Source organism: Schistocerca piceifrons, chromosome X (assembly GCF_021461385.2).
Source record: "Schistocerca piceifrons isolate TAMUIC-IGC-003096 chromosome X, iqSchPice1.1, whole genome shotgun sequence".
In the NCBI taxonomy this organism is placed as follows: Eukaryota; Metazoa; Arthropoda; class Insecta; order Orthoptera; family Acrididae; genus Schistocerca; species Schistocerca piceifrons.
Window position 1 is genome coordinate 79,157,060 of NC_060149.1, and position 25,315 is coordinate 79,182,374.

At 38.2% G+C, this 25,315-nt stretch overlaps 1 protein-coding gene across 4 annotated transcripts in view; it reads right to left on the reverse strand.

Annotated features, from left to right (window-relative positions):
- LOC124721965 (carnitine O-palmitoyltransferase 2, mitochondrial) overlaps positions 1–15,653 on the reverse strand; it is a 150,614-nt gene extending 134,961 nt beyond the window's left edge. Inside the window, exons 1-4 of one of the 4 annotated variants that reach the window (XM_047247129.1) lie at positions 15,282–15,653; positions 14,644–14,702; positions 14,362–14,408; positions 11,500–11,910 (exon numbers count right to left, since the gene is read on the reverse strand). In XM_047247129.1, coding sequence (XP_047103085.1) covers positions 11,500–11,910; positions 14,362–14,408; positions 14,644–14,676 — 491 coding nt within the window. In that variant the 5' untranslated portion in view covers positions 14,677–14,702; positions 15,282–15,653. Of the gene's footprint in view, positions 1–11,499; positions 11,911–14,361; positions 14,409–14,643; positions 14,703–14,811; positions 14,831–15,034; positions 15,060–15,094; positions 15,244–15,281 lie in introns of those variants that run through there. The other 3 variants (XM_047247130.1, XM_047247131.1, XM_047247132.1) reach the window with 3 other exon arrangements.
- Positions 15,654–25,315: the final 9,662 nt, after the last annotated feature.

Here is a 25,315-nt window from a genome sequence, read left to right on the forward strand (position 1 = left end):
CCATGGTTCATGGGGGGGGGGGTTCTGCACTTACAGAGTCAAAAAGTTCGGGTCTGTTTGTTATCAGTAGGTCCAAGATGTTATCTCCACGAGTTGGTTCTCTGTTTAATTGTTCGAGGTAATTTTCGGATAGTGCACTCAGTATAATGTCACTCGATGCTCTGTCCCTACCACCCGTCCTAAACATCTGAGTGTCCCAGTCTATATCTGGTAAATTGAAATCTCCACCTAAGACTAATATACTGAGAAAATTTATGTGAAATGTATTCCAAATTTTCTCTCAGTTGTTTTACTAGATGTGTCAATATTTTTTGGAACCATTATAACAGGAAAATTCCAAAAGCTTGTTGATAGTAGAATTATATCAGCCTCTAAAATCCAATTTATCTCCTGCTATAATGCTTCATCTGTACTTCTGGTATTCTGTATGTCCAAGCGCGCTACTGTCGCAGGTTCGAATCCTGCCTAGGGCATGGATGTGTGTGATGTCCTTAGGTTAGTTAGGTTTAATTAGTTCTAAGCTCTAGGCGACTGATGACCTCAGAAGTTAAGTCGCATAGTGCTCAGAGCCATTTGAACCATTTTGTCCAAGCACAGAACACTCATATTTGGCTATCAGTTTTATTTCATGCTGAATTGTATCAGTATGTGTCAACTTATCTCCTGGCAACTGAAGTTTATCATTATAAGCAGAACACACCTCTATTATAGACTGTTTTTCTATGGCATTTAAATTATCTAGCAGTAAATTCTCTTTTAATAAAGTTATTCAAATTTTTTTCTTGCTCAAGCCCGTATCTAACTTATCCACAGACTGCTTCCAACTTTAATTTGCAGAATTTCTTCCACTTTACTGTGAGGTACCTCAATAGAGACCACCACCTCTTGTGAGGAGCGTTTTCATACTCTCAACAGCACCTCTGGTAGGTACATCCTTTCATGCAACTCTTATCTCTCAACAATGTCTTCTCTTAAGCTAGTATGTGCAGGCTTTATCATTAAACTTCTCTCTGCACAAAAACCTAACTTTATTTATGCCACATGGCCTGCCTTAAGCTCTGTAGCTTTCTTCTCTCATCAGTGACTTGTCTGTCTACTGTTACTTTGTTTCTTTCACCAATTATTCAGGTTACTTTTGTTTAGTGCCTTCTCCGAGAGGCTAGAAGTAATACAGACTCTACTGCATTCACACTTTGCAGTTTCAGAATCTGTACTGTATCTGTGTACTTGCAACTTGCGCTTCTATCTCAATACACAACTTCACAGGCCTGTCCCTGATCTGCAGGGTTCCCTCGGTGTAATCTATCACTATACCCACTTAAACCAGAGGTTGTACAGAGTTTCGGGAGACCATAAGGGAGCAATTGACAGGAATGGGTGACAGAAGTACAGTAGAAGAAGAATGGGTAGCTTTGAGGGATGAAGTAGTGAAGGCAGCAGAGGATCAAGTAGGTAAAAAGATGAGGGCTAGTAGAAATCCTTGGGTAACAGAAGAAATATTGAATTTAATTGATGAAAGGAGAAAATATAAAAATGCAGTAAATGAAGCAGGCAAAAAGGAATACAAACATCTCAAAAATGAGCTCGACAGGAAGTGCAAAATGGCTAAGCAGGGATGGCTACAGGTCAAATGTAAGGATGTAGAGGCTTATCTCACTAGGGTTAAGATAGATACTGCCTACAGGAAAATTAAAGAGACCTTCAGAGAAAAGAGAACCACTTGTATGAACATCAAAAGCTCAGATGGAAACCCAGTTCTAAGCAAAGAAGGGAAAGCAGAATGGTGGAAGGAGTATATAGAGGGTTTATACAAGGGCGATGTACTTGACAATATTACGGAAACGGAAGAGGATGTATATGAAGATGAAATGGGAGATATGATGCTGCGTGAAGAGTTTGACAGAGCACTAAAAGACCTGAGTCGAAACAAGGCCCCGGGAGTAGACAACATTCCATTAGAACTACTGGCAGCCCTGGGAGAGCCAGTCCTGACAAAACTCTACCATCTGGTGAGCAAGATGTATGAAACAGGCGAAATAACCTCAGACTTCAAGAAGAATATAATAATTCCAATCCCAAAGAAAGCAGGTGTTGACAGATGTGAAAATTACCGAACTATCAGCTTAATAAGCCACAGCCGCAAAATACTAACACGAATTCTTTACAGACGAATGGAAAAACTAGTAGAAGCCGAGCTCGGGGAAGATCAGTTTGGATTCCGTAGAAATATGGGAACACGTGAGGCAATACTGACCCTACGACTTATCTTAGAAGCTAGATTAAGGAAAGGCAAACCTACGTTTCTAGCATTTGTATACATAGAGGAAGCTTTTGACAATGTTGACTGGAATACTCTCTTTCAAATTCTAAAGGTGGCAGGGGTAAAATACAGGGAGCGAAAGGCTATTTACAATTTGTACAGAAACCAGATGGCAGTTATAAGACTCAAGGGACATGAAAGGGAAGCAGTGGTTGGGAAGGGAGTGAGACAGGGTTGTAGCCTCTCCCCGATGTTATTCAATCTTTATATTGAGCAAGCAGTGAAGGAAACAAAAGAAAAATTTGGAATAGGAATTAAAATCCATGGAGAAGAAATAAAAACTTTGAGGTTCGCCGATGACATTGTAATACTGTCAGAAACAGTAAAAGACTTGGAGGAGCAGTTGAACGGAATGGACAGGGTCGTGAAAGGAGGATATAATATGAACATCAACAAAAGCAAAACGAGGATAATGGAATGTAGTCGAATTAAGTCGGGTGATGCTGAGGGAATTAGATTAGGAAATGACACACTTAAAGTAGTAAGGGAATTTTGCTATTTGGGGAGCAAAATAACTGATGATGATCGAAGGATAGAGCATATAAAATGTGGACTGGAAATGGCAAGGAAAGCGTTTCTGAAGAGAAATTTGTTAACATCGAGTATAGATTTAAGTGTCAGGAAGTCGTTTCTGAAAGTATTTGTATGGAGTGTAGCCATGTATGGAAGTGAAACATGGATGATAAATAGTTTGGACAAGAAGAGAAGAGGAGCTTTTGAAATGTGGTCCTACAGAAGAATGCTGAAGATTAGATGGGTAGATCACATAACTAATGAAGTATTGAATAGGATTGGGGAGAAGAGAGGCTTGTGGCACAACTTGACTAGAAGGGATCGGTTGGTAGGACATGTGTTGAGGCATCAAGGGATCACCAATTTAGCATTGGAGAGCAGCGTGGAGGGTAAAAATCGTAGAGGGAGACCAAGAGATGAATACACTAAGCAGATTCAGAAGGATATAGGTTGCGGTAGGTATTGGGAGATGAAGAAGCTTGCACAGGATAGAGTAGCATGGAGAGCTGCATCAAACCAGTCTCAGGACTGAAGACCACAACAACAACAACAACAACAACAACAACCCTGCTTTGTAAAGAAGCCTCTACCAATTAAATCGATATAGGGACCATCCAATTCCCTTCCTGAAAGATGAAAATTATGTTTCACTATTAAATCACTATCTATTCCAAGATCTAAAACTGCCATCCCATAGATATATATGACTGTTATGATAGCTGTAATTTTAATATTTTCTTCATGTCTATACCAGACCTGGTTTTACACACACTTCATATAAAGAAGCTAATTTGTGCTCCATTGTCTAGAAGCAATTATGACAGACTCGCTCTTCTCTGTGGACAATTCAACTTTACAAACTCATTTTTATTTTCATAGTCTACTTTAAACACTTTTCCCGATTCAATATCAGGCGAATGCAATCTTACGCTTTTCTGTTGTTTCCCTAGTTCTTATTTTTCGACCGATGGCCTTTGTAGTCTGGTCCCTTCAACCCCCACAACAAACCAACCAACCTCTTATTTTTCAAAGGCAGTCACGTGTTCACAGTGCACAATCTAGGCATATGCCCTGGCCTGTGACATATGAAATACACTACTGGCCTCACTTACCTACCGGGATCTCTACTTCTGAATAAACTGCAACCTTCAAATCTTATTGGCTTTGGTGTCTCTGATTCTCTGGTATTGCCACGGGAAAGTCTTATCTCTATTTCCCTTCTTCAGTTCTTTCAGACCTGGACACACTTGAGCAGATCCTTCTTTACAGATTCTTTTATCAAATTGGCAGACTCACACAAAATGCCCTGATTTGCCATGCTTTGCAATCAGTATTACTTCTGCAATATCTACATGCATGCCCTACACATCCCAGTGAGAAAAACACTTAATGGTATCTTTTCCCTTGATGATTTCTATTCCTGAATTCTTATTCTTTGGTAAACATAATTGCTGAGTCTTCCATTATAGTTATCTCAATGGCATTAATGTTTTCGCCTCATGCACACAAAATCATCTGTATGAGAGCATCATAAATTCCACAAATGAAAACTGCTCTACTCGATTTTCCTACTAATGACAAAGATCCTGGCATTGCCTGAAGAAAATCTACTTTACTTACCTAGTCTGCAATCTATTCACCTTTTGACTGCCAGTTAGAGAACATCTTACAAGCTAAAAAATCTAAAGTACACTTACATGTATAATTTTCTAACAAAATATTTTTTACTTCTCCCATGTGGAAGATAATTCCTGTATGAAGAGATTTTTGCATATTTTAATAGTATCAGCTGTTCTGCATCATGCACTAGTTCAAAAGCTATGCCTACATTATTTATAAATTTTATGTGGACTTCGTACCGTTGAAAGCCTGTAGTACTAGTTTAACAGCATCGCTAATATTGATGCTAGTTGCTGCTTCACTCCTAGCAACTGCAATGTAGTTGTGGTCACGTCTTACTTTTTACTGAAGAGATGTGCAGAGACAAGTTGAGACATGCAACGGCTGAATCCACTTTGCTTTATGTGTGCTTTGCTGGAACATGACTGTGTGACTTCTACTGTGTCTGGTTGCCCACAGCTGTGCTGTGCCAGGCCTGTCTGTCTGCTGAGCCACCACTCGCTGCTCGCAGCCTGCCGCTGAAACTCACACACCATCTCATGTTCTCTGCCCATGGACTGTACTTGCTCTGTTTCTGTCGTCCCTGAGTTCATTGCCCTGACAGTCTTCTAAAGACAGACTGCTGCTATGCCTCATTGCTCGGCCACTCCTGCAACCACCACGTTACCCGAGTCTGGCACCAAGCATCGCAGAGGGGGTGCCCAAATGTTCTGGCTAGACTACTTTGAATGCTAAAGTCCACAGTTTTTACAAGGTCCTGGCAGCACACTGCTTCTCCGCCTCTGCAGTCAGCTCAATAATACTGCAAGCACTTTACAGGTTTCGCCCAGTCTGAAGTGCAGCTCTGCCCCCAACCAACCACATTCAGGTCTTTCCTCTTCTCTTATTCTGTAGGTGGGGGTGTCCCTGGTCTTTGCACTAACAAACTTCTTGCTTGGTGGGAACAGCATCGAACTCAAAGCTAAACATCACAGCCCTTCCTTGTATGATGAGCAAGAACAGTTCTTTACGTCACTATGCTCCCCCTTGTGGGTGGAGACTTCTACCTCGCCAGTGGGGACCATTATCCCAGCAGTTTTATGCATTTTCCATCTCACTCTAACCTGTCCCACCCACTGACTTTACAGTTCACAGGAGCTAATATCATACTTGTCGCATGTGCTAGAACATGCCTGTTTGTAACTGCAGCCTACTGCGGCACATTACAACAGTGAGGAGTTACCAGCAAATTCTCGGAACTGAAACTTCTACCTTGGGACAGCTGCACAGACAATCTACAATTCACATGCTGCTTCTGTTACTGTTTTCTTTATGTAACCTAAAGACTACCAACTGTGCCTGTCACTTTTATTAGGTCTTTAGTTTCCTCTCTTGAAGTGCTCTCGCAGGCATCCAACAGCCCCAAGCATAACAATGAGTAAGTCAATAAGTCGTCAATATATGACACTATGTTAAAGAGTGTACCACAAGTACCTTGGTATCAGGAAAACTTGTGCCACCACAGTCAGTTGCTGCAGTCAACAAAGTATGGATGAAATGTGTCTGTGGTAAGTATTATACACTGTAACAGTGAATAAATGGGCTACAATGCAATACAGCACTCTGCACTTCAATGGTGGATGACAACAACAAAAAGCCAGTGAATGCCTAAATCATCCAGAAGCACACCATTACAAGGTACAGGAACCACACTCCACATGTGTCTGCTCACATAAACATTGCATGGCACAGAAATTAGGATGGAACACCACCATCACATGCTCAAAAGCCCGGAGTAAGTTTGCATGACAACAGGGCAGTACACACGAACAGTAGGATATGATTATTTCAGGAACTATATGAGACAACTCAACCTGCTTGCCAACACGGCACTTTTCAGACAGGTGGAGAAGTTATTTCCCGGTAGGAAATGTTTGCATGGGACAACATGGGACCCCCAAGACATCAGCCAATTTCTCTCAATGGCAAACAATATAGAAATCTTTTGTCTGATTATGTGTACCCATTTGTTTGACACCAACAACCCTCAGGTGACCTGTACCGTCAGACAGACAATTCATAAAAGTTGTCACTCCCAAATTGGGTCTGTATTGTTTGAGGAAAACTTAAGTTATGAGGGTGCTTTTGTTGTGCCCTCCCCCCTCCCCCCAATGCTATGCCACATTAATCCTACTGGCCACACCTGGCACCCAGCTCTGACCAATCTCCACAAGTTGTGGATAGCAGCCAAGCAGTTATGGATCTAGGCAGTTTCCCAATGAAGTGTCTCAGAGTCTATGCCACAATGTGTCCTCACCAATGCAAAAGGGGGGCACTGCAAACTTCTGGTAAGAGTCCCTAAAACTATTGTTGATAATACAGGTAGCAATGATACTGCACCACCATTGGTAACATCATATTTTCCTCTTTCTTGTGTAGAAGTCACACAACTTAAGTATCTTGGAAAATTTGTTACACAAGTTAACAAAGTATGCTGCTAATGTATGGTGCACAAATCTTCACCATCTCACTTGGGATTAAATTATAACCATAAAATCACCACACTTCAGATACTTACTATTGCTTCAATTCTCTTTCTATCAGTCTCCAGTAGACCCATTTCATGTTTCATTAAAAATACGATAAGTAAGGAATCTATGTACCTGGTGTCAAAGAATATTTATCAAGTTTACCTAAATCGGATAATAATTGTTCATTGAAAGATTCATTTGCCTCGGTAATGTTTATTCTTTACTTATTTATTCTTCTATTTCATAATGCTTCTACTGCCTTTGTTGACTTTCCCTCACTGTATCACTTTATTTCATTCTGAGATTTATATATCTTACTTTCAACCTATATAACAACGTTTCACAAGACATTGAAGTATCTTCTGTGAGAAGTAGCTACACACAGATCATTATTGTGCTCTAAGTTTTGATACACATCCAGATTTTTTTCCTTTTTTTATGAAATGAGATTCCGCAGCCTTGTATTATCCGTACTGGTTGCCTGTCACCACTGGGATTGTGCCTTATTTGCCTCAATGCAAAGAAGCTTTCATAAAATGTAACAAAAGTCTAAATCATCATCCAAGCTGTGTACACTGTACACATCTCACCAGATTGTCCTTTGAGAAGTGAATAAATAAGTTTCCTTCAAGTAAATTACAGACTCAAAAATTTCTTGTTTATCTGTGTGGTACCAATTTGCTTCTGAATACCTCCTAACATTAATATCAGTGCCTCACAGACAGATAACTGATTAGTAAGAGCTCCCAAATTGAATGTCTCTACATATGAAATACCATTGATAACACACTCATGTGCGGCACTTAAGGACGAAAGTAACTTTCACTCAGTGTGTCACCACCAAGTAACAGTTCAATGAAACTAGGACCATATACAGAAAGAAGTGCTGCAGTAAGCACAGAAAGTAACTGAAAGAAGTACGCAATGAGACACATGCATATGACACTTTTATTGAAAGGTAATCATTACATTAAAGTCACCACAATTCATCCTGGTCCCCTGGACATATAAACAAGCAGGACATGGTTCTTAAAACCATGTGAGACCGCTACAGATGGCAATACAAGCTTTGCAACATGCTCTCATGCTGACTAAAAGGTTCTTGGGGTAAGGTGTTCCATTTCTACAATAGCATAGTTAACAACTGCTTAATGGTCGTTGTTGCATGAGGATATGTTGCATTTGTCTCCCCAACAGTTCCAACATGTGCTCGAAAGGACTTTAGTCAGAGGAAGAGAGAGATCAGTCCATTCACCAAATATTATCTTGCTCCATGAACTCTTCTGCCTGCCTTGTTTGATGTGGTCACACACTGTCATCCATAAAAGTTATGTCTGAGCCAAATGCAGCCCTGAAAAGATGCAGATGGGGGAGTAGTACAGTGTCACAATAACAATGACCGGTGAGTGTACCATACGCAGATCAGTACGTCCATGCAACATCATGCCTCCCCACACTGTAACAGCTGGACTACCAAAACAATCATGTTTGACAATGCTGGATGTACCCTCATATGGTGAGTGGTAGTAACCCATAATGCACTCAGGAGCATTGTCAAATATGATACTTGAACAATATAAGCTGTCACTAAAGACATGTTTAACTTCGATTTCCTTCTACCCTTTCTTTCTTTTTTAAACATGACTGTCCAGTTGAGCACCAGATTTGCTCAAATGTCACTTTCAGAGGGACAGTGTAGGTAAAGACATAGCTGATAATGCAACTTACAGGTCATAAATCTGTCTCAACCTATTCTTACTAGAAATGGCACTTCAATCACCGTTACTTTAAGAAAGAAGTGCATTGTGCCCAGATTTCTATATCATCCACTGCATTTAGGATATTTAGCAGTGGCTGTGATATGAAATTTCTCTCTCTCTCTCTCTCTCTCTCTCTCTCTCTCTCTCTCTCTCTCTCTCTCTCTCTCAGCATTGAAAACCGTTTTGCTTACTGGCAGAATCCTATAAAATTTAGAACTTAGGGCATATGTGAATCATAGGGGGACTGGGGTACCTGTGGTTTTTAGAAATGAGTATCTGTAACGCCCTTAGATATAAACGATACAGTTTACTTTTCATTGGCAGCAGTGTCATTACACTCTGAACACTGCTACTGATATTAAGGAATTGAATAACATGGATGTAGCCTTTTGAAAGAAATCATGACACATTGGTCCAATGTGCTGTATTATTTTCTATAAGTTGAAACTGGCATTGGAAATGGGTATACAGTGTAATAGAATTAAAATGTGTATAGGCAGAATGGCGGTAGATTCAGAAAGCATAATTAAGTATGGTATAATAGAATTAAACTGTGTACAGGTAGATTGTACTGTAGATGCAAAATGTGTAAAATTTATATTTGGTGTTACTGCATTCAAAATGATATAACTGTTATACTTAAATAGTATGTGAGATCATCACATTGTAAAACCGACAATGTAAATACGTACTTCATCCAAAGCCGCTCAGTAAAATAAGAGGAGACAGTTCTTGAATCACGGTTGTAGGACCAGCCATGGGCAAGGAAATGACTGTTGTTTAAGGACTGTGTAAAATATCAATGTCTTGAGTGTGACAGTTATCCTTTATAGGAACTTTGACTTCACTGAATGTCTAAGAAATACCTCTTACCATCAGAATGATTTTCAGAACTGTGATTTTGACAACAAAAATACCAGAAAGTGGTAACACAGCAATAGATATATGGTGGTGTGCAAAACTTAACAATGGAAGTTCTAAAGCCATCTTTGAATGCACCATCACAACATTTGCTTTCAGTAAACCAAAGAATTCATAGAAAGCATAAACCTAAATCACCAAATGGGATTTGAGCACTGTATCCTCCAAATCTGAGGCCAATGCCTGAAGCACTGGGCCATTTCGCTCAATAATCTGTTTACCAGCTACTTAGAAAAATCTGTCCTATGCAAAGTACACATTAAATTTCTCACCCGGTTCAAATTCACAGCTGATATTTTCATAACATGGATTCACCACAAAATCTCTCACATTTCATTTGTATGCATCATATTTCAAAGAATACATTATCCATGTCAAACATAATAAAGTCTGTGTTCATTGAAGTTTTCTTGGTAGACAGAATATTCCATAATATTTCAGGCATGCATCTGGGATAGTATTATTTCTTATTCCCACATTGCAGCTAATAATCATACCGTCATTTTGAAGGTGAGGTGGTGACAGAATGAAAACCTCTTGACATAATACTGTGGAATTAATGTACATGAATCATAGATAAGACTGTTGGCAACAAGAGTGTCAGTCATAGATAGAGCTTAATGTAACTAAGAAGCAAGTGCAAAGTCAACAAACCAACAGAGCTTGCAATTATTATTAATTATTAAAATGGATGCCTTGTGCTGGAATGCCTGGCAAAGCAATAACGCCCCAGAGAGCACAGATGTGAAATGAGTGGTTTCCATGATTTGTAGAGCTGGAAACATTTGCCTTGGTTGAGAAGATTTTATATTAGTTGCATTTCCACAGCTTCTTTGACTAGTAAATCAGGATACGATGAGGCTATAGCCAGTATCTTGACTTATCTACAATCCATGAAATGGTAAGTGGAAATACGATGCTCTGCCACTACAGATTTGCAGGGCTGTAGAAGATGGGTGTCCAACTAGTGTTTGTTGCACCATTCTTGTACAGCATGTATCATTTGTCCTATGTAACTTTTACCAACTGGACATGGAATGTCGCAAATAACCACACTTAATAAAAGCTGATAACCTTTCGCAGATCCAAGAAGAGCTGTAGGCAGCATGAGGATATCAAACTGCTGGCAACAAGGGACTGTTCACTATCTGTCTCCTGAAGTGCCCATTTTCAATCATTATAGCCTGATGGGAACCATGATATGTCAGTCCAAGTAATCTTTGACATTTCAATTGCCTACTGGTGTGGTCCCTACACATGCTAAATACTATACTCTATGGCACACAACTAGCAAAAGTAATTGTTTGGAAAACACACATATGCACTCCCTAGCTAAATGAGATGGCTGTGTTGATGGTCTTGCTGTGAATATGTTGTTGTTCCCAGCACTGATCTGGTATTCAACCTGCCCCATGGTTAAGGTATATGCTATTACAATCCAAGGAAGTTAGAAGCAGACCTACCATGTGCATTTTGTTGACCACACTTGGCAACAGTAATTTACCCCAAAATACGGTATTTCTGATACACCATTCAGACAGCTAATTGAAAACTCACTAATTACTCAATGCGTGGATCACCCTATACAACTGACATCAACATGATGCTTTAAGAGATAATGTCTTGCCGAATCTGTGAGTAACTCTCACTCAAACAGCTGGTAAAAAGTCTCACAAGCTGTGGTTATGCATCAGAGTGAACTATTGCACTTAAGCAAGCAACCCAAGTGCATTCTAACACAGCAGTGATTCAAATTTGATTGCCCATTAGTGCTCTTTTATCCTTTACTCTACACTCAACCACCAAAAATCACTACCAATATTAGAAATGAAATAAAATTAAATTTCAATCTCACCTCAATGAAGAGATAAGCAGGTTAGAAGCTCTTATAACTTGTGTGTTGTATTCACTGTTTTCTTCATTCACATATACAATTAATGGATTGTAATTTATGGGCAACGGAACTCTGTCCTTCAAATACATATCAGACCAAGGTTCAGATATGTAACTTGTATGTTTGTTTCTATGGTCTGTTTCTTTTAGTTCTTCATGCAGTTGTTTGCCTTCATTTGCAGCAAAATCACTGACATACTTCTTTGTCATTTCAAACTCATTCTGTAGCAATAACGGCTGCTGTGCAGCCAAGTATCGAGCACAAGTATCTTCAAGTTTAGGAACTGGAAGTCTCGGTAGTGAAGGTTGAAAGTGGTAAGTAGGAATTTTACTCTGTTGTAGAAACTGATATTCCGTATCTGAGGCCAGAAACCTGAAATTGTAAAAAATATTTACAAAACTCAATAGTGAAACACTATTGTATTATACATCACTGTACAATCACTGTGATTATGTATCCATAAAGAGTATAGATCTAGCTCTTAAGTCTACACTTAATTACAACTGTAAATCACAACAAGCTTTTCTTCTCTTTTCTCAAAGATTATTGCATTTAATGGAACACAGTTTGGGGACTATTTTATACTTCATTGTGTCTATGACAATTATCAGAATTACAGTAGAGACGTGTAGCTCAGATTTCTGAAATAAATGTGTCCCATTTGAAAGTTTTGCAAATGCAATAAATTATATTTGATCAATAAAATGGTCTCTCTCTCGGGATCCACATTTCTGCCATTAGAAAAATTCAACAAGAAAAGACATCAGCTTCGGAGAGGCAGATAGAAGAAGACTGATGAACAGTACCAATTACTTTGGTGACTTTGAAGCAGCACCAGTTTAAGCACAGTGGGTTAATGCACAGCAATGTTTAAAATAGTTCATTGAAACAAATGTGTCCCGTATGACTGGAAAAAAGTCACAGTTCGTTGCAATCTAAAAGTCGCAAGACAAATGTGTCTTAACTACAGCCCTATCTCACTAACAACAATTTCATGTAGAATTATGGAACATATGTGCTATTTTATGTTTACTTTTCTGGACTCCAAACATCTCACAAGGAATCAAATCAATTCTAATTGAACCTAATCTATGAAATGAAGCTTCCTCTCATCTGCAAAATCCAAAAAGCTATAGTCAATGGCCTCAGGTTAATGTCTTCTTTAACTTCTGAAAGCATTTAATAATGCATCTTCACACTCTTACATAACAACATAATTTGCAGTTAGACTAAGGACTTCCTAGTAAACTGAACACAGTGTGTTGATGTGATACTGGCAAAATAAAGCATCATGGGATCATAAACACCTTTTGTAAAGAATATTTGTTCACCATGTAACTTTGACAGTTCAATTTATTCACGAAAGATGTCCCATAAAAAAATTCTGATATCATCGGTTCTTGGAACTCCTATCATGTTCGATTAAAGAAAGAGAGAATAAAGCTACAAAGAGAGTTATGTAGTTTTTCACAAGCTTGTTTAGTCAGCACAAATGCATCACAGAATTCCTCAATTCCTTAACATACTACTTGGGGCAGGAAGGTGACACTACAAAAAAGGTGTGCTTCACGGAGAGACATTCTCAAAATGCTGACAGCTCATGTTTGCCCACAAGTCTGTGAGGTTACTACTCTCTACCCCCCCCCCCCCCCCCATAAACGCTAACGAATTTGACAATGATGAACAGTATCAGTTGCATAACACTTCACTGAAACACACCCGTTCAAAATTTCCATCAGGCATGCTCATTCACAATATTAATCCTGGGGTCTGCATTACAAAATATTCTCAACTCAGCAGCAGCACCTAATCAACTGAATACTGTACTGAAAAACTACCATAAGGTAGTGTATAAGAAGCCTTAAACAGGTTAAGAAGTACGACATCCTGACCAACACTATGCACAATTCCATATCTGAAAAAGGGAAAAAGTCTTGCAGCGATTCAAATGATTGTCACTTCTGAAAGCAACATTAGCTTCAACAGACAAGCTGATTCACTTCACTGAAGTTCTCATATTCACACACAAAATGTGTTCCAAAATTCTGCAGAAAACTGATTTTCACAAATGTGGTTTACAGTTCTACACAACGGTTTGAAAGAAAGAAAGTATTGGATCTGTATGTGTTCCTTTTAAATAAAAATTTGAGCTGCCTGTTGTTTTGACAGATCACTTCCTTTACTGAATCTACTTTCCTTTACAATACTTAACCAAAAGAGAAGAGAGACGAACCAATTTCTTGCATTCACTGTTTGAAGCAGTTAGTGACAGTTATAGTTTCCAGCATTCTCTGAAGAGTATGGAACTGTATGCTCTGAGTATAGTCATAATTTAACAACAATCAATCAGCTGATACATTCAAAATATTGCATTAGTTTTTATTCTCACACTTTTATCATCCAATGGTTCAGTTTGACTCATTTCATAACATACAGTCTCCCTACTGCTATGTGATGGATGTGGAGGAAGTGCATGATGTTTTCCATCATGCAGACAGAACCACAAGCTTGATGTGTCAACTATTCCATTATATTTTAACTTTTGAATGAGAGTATCATAGATAATATAACTGGCTACAACATCTACCTGCCAAAGTATTCCCAGAAACAATAATTTTTTATTAGCTGACACTATCTCCTGTCAAGGTGACTATAGCTGGAACAATTGAAAGTCACTTTAGAAAAGAAATATTTGCCATAAGAATATTTCTGTGCACTAAGTAGCTGAAGAGGAGACAAATAGGAAGAAAAGTAGGCAACATCATATTTATCATGCCATGTAAAGTATCACCAAGCGCACACCAAATGAAGTAATATTCATACCTTTTGAACCTCACGTTTACTCGGTGTGGTGCTGGTGGAATTTTCAGCTGAAACAATAAGGAAGATATTGTATAGTGTACGAAAATATTTTTATTTAGAAGCAAGATATTTCCATACATGCCTTGTGCAAATATATCTGGTAACTTAAACAATTTAAGCTTTTTATGCACACACAGACAAAACTGAAAACACATGCTATACGTTAATAACATATTGCGAATTCTTTGCTGCATGCAGTATAATCTATGGGTGTTGTAAGTTTTAGAGCATGGGTTTCCTTACCTTGCATCTGACATAAAGTTGTTTTTGTGCCATTTTTAATTACAGAATGAGTTTAACGCCTGAAAACAAAAGAAAGAAGTTAAACAAAAATGAGAAACGACCTGAAAATAAAACTGTATTAACCTTTATAAAACAACAACACACACAAAACAGAACGATGGTATTTACATTTTGGCTCAATACTTTTACCGAAAGGACAACAATAAACAAATATTTTTTAAAAAACTGGGTTTCCACATATGCGAGTTCCCAGCAATAACAAACACACTTCTATTCCTCTACTACTTTATAATAAAAGGCAACGCAATGCACTCGGTATGGTACAACTAATGTCACGGCAAGATATTACACGAAAACCAAATATTTGTTTTCTATGTATATCCATATATACCTCTGAATTAGAATTTACTAACGCTACTATGAATATGTTTAGCATGCGGTCCCAAATTACCATTGCACGTCGCTCACTGTGGAAACAACGGATACTAAACACGTTAAACACTGGAAGGAAACCTTTCAGCGAGTCGGCAGTGGGCGGCAAAATTATTATTTCCACAAGATATAAACACTCTTATTTTTCCAATAATTTATACAAAGAACCTCTCTAACGATAACTTTAACTTAAAAAGTCAGCTTACGCTCTGATAATAACGCCGGAGATTGAAGTATCTTACGTCGATTAATAGTGTTCACAGGTCAGAATTGGATATCAGTATAATGACAATATCTTTCATACTACAGACCAATTACGTTGATTTTTCCGAAGTTACCGTAGCGATTAGGTAGCAGACGACATGCTACGTCAACCGCAGACAGTAATAGTACACTACCGTCGGAATGCGCCTGGGAGAAACTGAAACTGAACTTCAGACTTTGTTCGCTAAACACATATGAATCCATACATAGAAAGAATCCATGAATAAAATGCTCCTCATCGTAACCTTTGGACTACGACGCAAAGGTGTGCGCTAATGTATTATCAATTCCAAACTAATATAAATATGTTTGAATCTATAAATTAAACAACAAAAATTACGCGCCCTTTAATGACTAAACGCGAATCGACATCTCGAGACGCTAACCAGAGACAACTGTGTGTACATGAATATCATCTGTTTTATTTTTTATATTGGTTCTTTATTGGTTTTCGGTTTCTCCACCATACAACCGTAGCCAATTTCGCACAGGCCAAGTAACGGGAAGTAGCAATGCTTTGAAGACGGAATAGTACCGATGCAGTACCCATAAATCGATACGCGGGCGACGGATCACTGCAATCCGCCACTCGCCTGGACAAACACAAACACGAGCGACTTGTCCAGCAATGACGAACGACACTGTGTCGAGAAGTTTTGCCATAGAAACTATATTTGGCAACAGTTGCAGTTAATATCAATGTTCCTTCGAATACGTGTAAAAATAAATTTAAAATAAAGGAGAATTTTAATTTATTAAACTTGTTTTGAAACGCTTTTCTTGGGAACCTTAAATTACTTTACAAAATATATTACATTCTTCACTGACGTCAAGTGGGTTGTATACATATTTTCATTATACTAATACAATTCGTTTTCCGTTTATTAGTCCTCAATTCCTTTTTTTACTCTATAGTCTAATAGCTTAAATAGTCCTCAATTACTTTTTCAATTATGTAGTCTAATAGCATAACTGAAAGTAGCTACACAACTTATTTACAATCTCGATACGTCTATATAGATGTTGCCAACATCAGCACTACTAATTCCCATTACTCTTGTTATAATTTGTTTGATGGACAGTCAGATTATATGCTTGTTTCATTTATCCCTCCATAGACAATAAATATTGTATGGATGTTGTCCAAATGTAAATGTAAAATTTGAGGGAATTCAAATATTTAAATTTAAAAAATACATACAAAATAAGAAAAGGCCACACAACAATAGTCGCATAGAATAACACATTATCCTCAAATACATAGTTGTATAACGTTATATACTAGTACATGTATGCTTGTGGTATTACTATTGCATAGTCTGTTTTTCACAGGGCTTTACTTTTGTCCTCCCTGGACAGCAAGTCCTTATACTACAGTAATTAAGTAGAGATTTTGCGTCACACAACAGCTGTCCATTAGATACAGAAATATAACAATAAGTTAAGGGGTGAAATACAGTATTTCCGGTTTTGCCTTAATCTAAGTATTACCAGAAAATGTTTATTGGCCTACATAGTCATTTACTGTATAACAGCATCGTTCTAGTACATTTTTTAAATTATGCTTTAAATTTGTTTTTATCTTCTAGCATTCTGACATTGACTGGCAGTCTGTAATAAAGATTTATACCAATATGGTTCACATGTCTTTGAGTGTTTGTTCTTTTTGTAGCTGAGTATAGAGTGCTGTGCTATTTTGGGTACTGTAGCTATGGAAGTCAGCATTTGTTTGAAAATCTGCAAGGTGGGTACTGACATACGAAACTCATTTGTGTATATATCTATTTACACACACACGTATATTTACACACACACACACACACACACACACATATATATATATATATATATATATATATATATATATATATATATATAGAATTATCAAAGAAACTAGTATAGGCAAGTGTATTCAAATATAGAGATATATAGATATATAGACAGACAGAATACGGCGCAGCGGCAGCAACGCCTATATAAGACAACAAGCATCTGGCGCAATTGTTAGATCGGTTACTGCTGCTAAAATAACAGGTTATCAAGATTTAACTGGGTTTGTATGTGGTGTTATCGTCAGCGCATGAGTGATGGGACACAGTGTCTCCAAGGTAGCGATGAAGTAGGGGTTTCCACATATGACCATTTTAGAGTATGCTGTGAATATCAGGAATCTGGTAAAGTATCAAATCTCCGACATCACTGCAGTCAGAAAAAGATCGTGCAAGAACGAGACCAATGACGACTGAAGAGAATCGTTTAATGTGACAAAAGTGCAACCCTTCTGCAAATTGCTGCAGATTTCAATGCTGGGCTATCAACAAGTATCAGTGTGTGAACCATTCAATGAAACATCATCGATATGGGCTTCCAGAGCCGAATGCCCACTTGTGTACCCTTGATGACTACAAAACACAAAGCTCTACGACTCGCCTAGGCCCATCAACACCGACATTGTAGTATTGATGACTGGAAACATGTTGCCTGATCGGATGATTCTCATTTCAAATTGTATCGAATTGATGGGCGTGTACAGGTATGGAGAAAACCTCATGAATCCATGGACCTTGCATGTCAGCAGGGACTGTTCAACCTCGTGGAGGCTCTGTAATGGTGTGGGGCATGTGCAGTTGGAGTGACATGGGATGCCTGATATGTCTAGATACGACTCTGACAGGTGACACATATGCAAGCATCCTGTCTGATCACCTGCAGCCAATCGTGTCCATTGCGCATTCTGATGGATTTGTACAATTCCAGCAGGACAATGTGACACCACATGTCCTCAATTGCTACAGAGTAGCTCTAGATACAATCTTCTGAGTTTAAACACTTGCTGTGGCCACCAAACTCCCCAGGCACGAACATTATTGAACATATCTGCGATGTCTTGCAACATGTTGTTCAGAGGAGATCTCCACCCCCTCCTACTTTTACGGATTTATGGACAGCCCTGCAGGATTCATGGCATCAGTTCCCTCCAGCACTACTTCAGATACTAGTCGAATCCATGCCACATCATGTTGTGGCACTTCTGTGTGCTCGCATTTTAAATTTTATGAATATATGTTTGCAGTGTCTCTGTGGATAACTGTGTGTTACTCTCCGTAGTGCTCTCTTCTGCCACAGTAAAATTTGTTTTAGGTGGAAGTGGTGGAACCTCAAAATATTATTCTGTATATTACAAGAAACTGTAAATATCCATACTATGCCTTCCTGGCATCCTCTGAGGTCAAACATTTGTAATAATTCTAAGAGCAAAACAGGCTGAATTAAATTTCTATAAAAGTTTCGTTACATGATCCTTAAAATTTAAGTTTTCGTCATAATGAATTCTCAGAAACATTGTAGATGTCACTCTGTCTATGGCTTTTTCGCCAAACATGAAATAAAGATTTACATTTTGCCTTATTTTCCCAAACTCCATATAATTTGTTTCATTTGCATTTAATGTCAATCTGTTTGCATTGAACGGAGAGCGGACATTCTTTAGGACATGATCAGTAGTTGTTTGGAGTATTGACTGAGATCCTTATTTGGTATTTCTGAGATCCTTAATTGGTCCAATTAGAGTAGAGAACTTATGATTTGTGTCCATGCGTTTTGTCGCTTAGGATTTCCTCTAGTTTTGTGTTCCAGTCTTACTGTTTATAAAGTCAAAGGCTCTTGTGAAGTCTATAAATATTACGTAATACTTTGAAAGGGTACAATACCGCCTGACATTGAAATTAGGTACAACAGTCTTCATTATTCTTGTCAGAACATCATATTTTTTGTAATAATAACTCAATTTCACTTAATACACCAAAGCCAGATAGCAGTGTTGGAAAGAAGGACAATTTATTTATTTAACTGATCACATGTGCACTCCCACAAAATAAATCCCTACATCCAGTTTGGCGAGATCTGTGAATTGAATGAATATATGGTCGTCTGCGAACCGCAGATAGTGAATGTGCAATATATGATCATCTTTGAGACAGTCCTTTGGTCACATTTGGTGGAACCAAAGAGATGAAATTTACCTGAGCTTTGAGCGCCTGAAATGTGGCTGACCAATACAGTAACATGGTGCTCCCCTACCTCAGTGGAGGTGCGACATGACCTGAAGAACGGCCATGTTTCAGCACTCTGGAGCTGGATCTTGTGTTGGTAAGACCTGTCTTAGGTGTGTTCCATAAAGACAAAAGAGGGGAGAGCATGGTACGCATGTGAAATACTTAAGAGTAGTTTGGAATAATTATTTCTCTATTTCAGGAACTTTTGGGGGGAGAATTAAATGACAGGCAGGTAATATTAAGGGGATTGTAGTAATCTTTGAAGTGACCAATGGTCACAACGAAACCACATGTAGCAATAAGCTGAATTACTTGCAATTGCTAGTACTAAGTTGAAATACTTGCGAGTGCTAGTACTAAGTTGAAATACTTCCGAGTGCTAAAGTTAAGCTGAATTACTGGTGTGTGTACTATAAATTGGAAATATTTAAGAAATGGCGTGTGCAGGACTTGATATTAGAGACGAGCACTTCCACGTGGTGAGTACTGTGTGAGTCTCAATCTGTGTATGAGACAAAGGATAAAGAGAAGTACTCATCCAAGGTATCAGTTGAGGACTCGCGTGTGTGACGAATATGATCTTAATATTATTTTGCGTGCTATGTTTCCGTGTGACGCTAAATTCAAACTCTAATACTCTGAGAGAGAAGAATGGTGAGTCAGCCGCCTATCCAGCAACGCCACTTGGCTTGCATTGCACAGGAAGACGTGCATATATCCTCCAGAGTTCGTAGTAGGAAAGAAAAGTTACGAAGTGAGGCAGTGTCGTGTGAAACTGAGGTGAATACTAATTGAAGTGGGAAAGCTGAAAGTGAAGTGATTCTAACGTTGTGAATATTCTTTGTAATGTATTCTACGTTGCCAGTGTGATGTATTTCATGTAATTTAGATATGTGTGTTTTGCATGGGAGAGTAGCAAGATAGGTTCAGAGACAGTGGGTTATGCATGTTCCTTTTTGTACCACTCGGTCTGGAGTAAATTTTCGTGATGATGGGTGTGAGAGTCGAAGTGTGAGATATAGCAAAAGGTCTACCATCCTATCCAGAAAGTGCACTGTAGCGTTAGATAATTACGATACCATAACATAGAGAATCACCAACGTAAAGCCATGCCCACTGGGCGGAGTTTCTCATGTGTAATTGTTGTATAATATGTTATGGTGTGTTTAGGTTATCTTTGAATCATAATAGAATTTATCAGAATAAAAAAGATAGTGAAAAGAAAAAGATTGGTGGTCTTGGTCTTCGAATAGTGTGTAGTCATGATATCCAGAATTTATAATGTGTGCGCCATTCATATTCAGTGCGATTACCACTTGTTGATCAAATGCGTTGGGTAAGAATGAAAATGTGGTATTGCCAGAGCATAGTGAACAATCAGAGTTGTGTAAATTCCTAACAGTCAGATGTGCGTTATCTGTTTCTGTTGCGTAAAATTCAAACAGGAGAATAATTTGTAGCTTAATGGTGGGTACTAGAGTTCATAATCAGTCATTGATGTTACTCGAGAAATAAGAATAAACCCACTCGCTTGGCAGACCACTCATCTTCCAGGCCTGACTGCTTGCTGTCACAGTATGAGCAAGGCATGTGGGTGCCTCTCAAGTTTTCTCTTAAAATGCTTACCATATGGTCTTCAGCAGGAGCACTATTGCGGTCAGATTTGATCTTCCTTTCCTGAATCTCATTTGGCTTTTGGGGAGGTGTTAATCAATTGTTGCCTTTATTTTTTCCATTTCAATTTTTGTGACTATTTTGAAAGGTCATTTTTATAGCGCTGTGCCTCTTGTGTGCTATGGTCCTTGTCCACCTGCTTAGCTGCATGGTAATATAGCACCAGGCCCGGGTTCGATTCCTGGCTGGATTGGAGATTTTCTCAGCTCTTGGACTGGATGTTGTGTTGTCCTCATCATCATCTCATTGTCACTGACACACAAGTTGCCCAATGAGGCGTCTTTTTAGCTACCCTGCCTTGGAATCCTTCCATTTTCAGTTTCTCCAAGAAGGCTTCTCTGTTGTTTATATCTTCTCTTTTTATACTGTTTCTTTCTAAACCCTTTTTTACTTTGTTGACCTAGCTGGTTGTGGCCTTCTTACCCCACAAATATTTGAAAATCATATTAGTCAATGTACTGTCTAGTATTCGAAATAAATATCCAAAAAACGAGGGTCTTCTTTCTCTCATTACATATGAAATATTTTATAAATTTTGGAATATTTCAGTATTACTTCGTAAGTTCCAACCATCCTAATATTTTAGCTATACTTCTCCTTTCTAGTCGTTCTAATTTATCTAAATTATAGTTTCATGCCAGGCATTCGCCTACATGTAGGCATTCTAGCTTCACTATTGTGCCATAATGACTTATCTTTGCATTTTTGGATGGACACATTCTATTGGAGAGGTTTTTGCGATACAATGGGCTCTCCCCATTTCACGCAAACTTTCCTCTGTTGCAGATTTTTCCAGAACATTTTCTTGGACTATTTTCCCTAGATATTTGAATTTTTTTATCCTCTCTATTTGGTCAATATCGGTTTTCAGGGATTTTGAAGCCCCCTTAACATTTGTTAAAACTTTTGTTCTTATACAGAAATTCTTCAGCCAGTTCTGCTGTCTATTTCTTACAGAATATTTATTTATGTTATAACAGATAAATGCAAGCCAGTTGATTTCGATGTTTTTTCTTACTCTCCCTGACCTTATCTGTGAAATGTTGATTGCACTAAGTTTTTAAAAAAATATTTGTATTTATGCGGTTCCACAGCCTCCAGATGCTGAATAAATGTAAACATAGTCCATAGTAGGCTGTAATGCGATGTTTATTTAATTGTGCGGTTAGCTAATTTCGAGTAACCATCATTGTCAAACACCTGTACAGCTATTTACTAGCTTTATTAATAAGTTTTTCATTCCAAATTCTTACTGTTTTCTCTAACACACTTCTAAAAAGAATTGGGGATAGGTTGTCACCTTGTTGTACACATGTTTTCAATTTGAAAGGCTGTGAAAATTCTCTCATAAAATTTATTTAAGTGTTTCATGGATTAGTTTTTCCAATTTAGACTTTACACCAAATTCTCGAATTATTTTATCTTTAGTTTCCCTGTCAATAGAATCAGAAGCCATTTTGAAATCCACAAAAGATCATTATACTGTGCTCTGCATTAAGTAATCTTTGGCGAATTACTGACTTGACAACTACATATTTGTTCTAAGCATGGTCTTCCCTTCTGAAAACCACCTTCATATTCACCTAAATGACTGTCTATCGTTGTTCCTATTCTCATTAATAAAATCTTGGAAGATACGAGTCACGCCCGGTACTCACAGCTTTACTTCTGCCAGGACCTCGTCTCCTACCTTCCAAACTTTACAGAAGCTCTCCTGCGAACCTTGCAGAACTAGCACTCCTGAAAGAAAGGATATTGCGGAGACATGGCTTAGCCACAGCCTGGGGGATGTTTCCAGAATGAGATTTTCACTCTGCAGCGGAGTGTGCGCTGATATGAAACTTCCTGGCAGATTAAAACTGTGTGCCCGACCGAGACTCGAACTCGGGACCTTTGCCTTTCGCGGGCAAGTGCTCTACCAACTGAGCTACCGAAGCACGACTCACGCCCGGTACTCACAGCTTTACTTCTGCCAGTACCTCGTCTCCTACCTTCCAAACTTTACAGAAGCTCTCCTGCGAACCTTGCAGAACTAGCACTCCTGAGTTCGAGTCTCGGTCGGGCACACAGTTTTAATCTGCCAGGAAGTTTCATATCAGCGCACACTCCGCTGCAGAGTGAAAATCTCATTCTGGAATCTTGGAAGATAGTTTATACACTAGCGGCAGCAAAGAGATTACTCTGTAGTTGTTTGCATCCTGTTTAATACCTTTTTTGTGGAGTGGATGTATCAAGGCAATTTTCCATTCCTCTGGGATTTTTTCTGTTTTCCACATTTCTTCATAGAGAAAATTTAGCTCATTTGCTATGTTTGGCAAGGACCACTTCAAAAGTCCAACTGTAATAGAATCTTCTCCACTACCATTGCTGTTTTTGAGGATTTTAATTATTGCTTCATTTTCTCTATAGTTGTTGATAAATGTTCTTCCAAATTTTCATTAATATCTGAGAATTCCAATTTATTAGTTGGTTTAGGACAGCTGACAAGCTGATGAAAATTCTTACTAGTATTTCACGATTTCCAGTATTACTTAACCCAATTCTGCCGCTTTTTTTTTCAAACAGACATTTGGAGTTTGGTACCCCTTTAATTTGTTTTGATAAAAGTGATGTGTATTATTTTTATAATGTTTTTGTCTATTTCCAAAAGTTTCTCCTTTTCAAAGGCTCGTTCGGCATTTCTGACTAACCTGGCTGCTTCCTTTTATTGTTGCTTAAATTGATCATAACCTTCCACTTCATTTGAGCGTTTCCATTTAGAATTTTGTACTCCTCTCTACTATGGCTTTTTTTACATATATCGTCCCACCATATTTTCCTTTTATTTTTTACTGACACAAAAGTTTTCTGTGCAGCATTATTAATTGTTTTTTGCATTTTTTGTCACTTGTCACGTTTATTCACTTTAATTTCGTCTTGATGGTTTTTAAATGATACTTTTGTTATAGTAAGTCTGTCTGAATTATGCTTTATTAGCCTTTGTGACTTTCCTTGTTCTTTATTAGGTAGGAGCTTGACTTTAATTTTCGAGAGGTAATGATTAGAACCAAATTCACCATTTCTTTCTACTTTCATGTTCATAATTTCTATTTTACTCTTTTGCGAATTAGCCACATTATCTAACTGAAATCCTCCTAACATTGGGTTGGGAGATATCCAGATTTTAGCTTTCTTGGAAGTTTCCTAAAGAAGGTTGACATTAGTTTCAGGTGAGAGCTTTGACACAAATTAATTAGCCTCATACCATTTGCAGTGGTTATTCTATAAGCTGGGTATTGACATACTACATTCCTAAATTTATTTTTTCTGCCTATTCATGCATTGTAGTTGCCCAATAGTAACATGTTGTTCATCTTTGGAATTATGAGTATTTCAGTTTCTAAAAGATTCCAGAATCCCTCTGTTTTTGTGGATTTTTCCTGTTGCCTTCTTTTATTGGTGCAAGTCAATCAACAAGTGTGTATATTTTGTTTTCACAGTTAACTGATAGGAAAGGTATTCTCTCTGAGCTGGATTTCCTATTATACTTTAATGAACATAGAAAGCTGTACCCAACAATGGCATCTGATTCATAATTTTTATTGCTGATTTGTCTTTGAAGATGCTGCAGTTGTGAGTATTTACTACATTTTCATTTAGGAACTTGTGTCTTGAACCGCTAAAATTTGAATTTTGTTTTTCTCTAAAAATATTTCTAGTTCTTTTTGTTTACCAGTCTTGAATAGAGAATTTACATTTTTGGTGTCTAGAAAGATTTTCTTTTTGAAATTTATTTTAGTAGGCTTCCAAGGTTGCTCCGATTCAATCTTTTGATTGCAGTTGTTGGCACTCCCCAGAATCCCTGGTCCCAATGCACTGCATAACGAAATGGTGGATTTCTCTCTCGAGTTAGTGCATTCATTTTGCGGACTTTTCATACTGCAATTGAAATTGTATTACATACAAAGTAAGGAACTAGATTCCAAGATAAGATCAGATTGTTAGTCCGAAATTCGATTTTCACTCCACTAGGCTCTTCTTCCATTCTCTCCACCAGTGGGAATTAAATTAGACTTCCTCCTTTGCCTTTAAGACTGTTGGCCACGTTCCACCTGTAATGGTAGGCAGGAGCCCTCACAGGATACTACCATCCAAAGCCAGATGGACCCAGGTTTTTAAGTAGGTTGTTACACCTCCCCCTCCTGCTTCACTGTCACTTGCTTGCTGGGGTTCTATGTTTGGGACTGGTAATAGTGGAGTTATAGCAT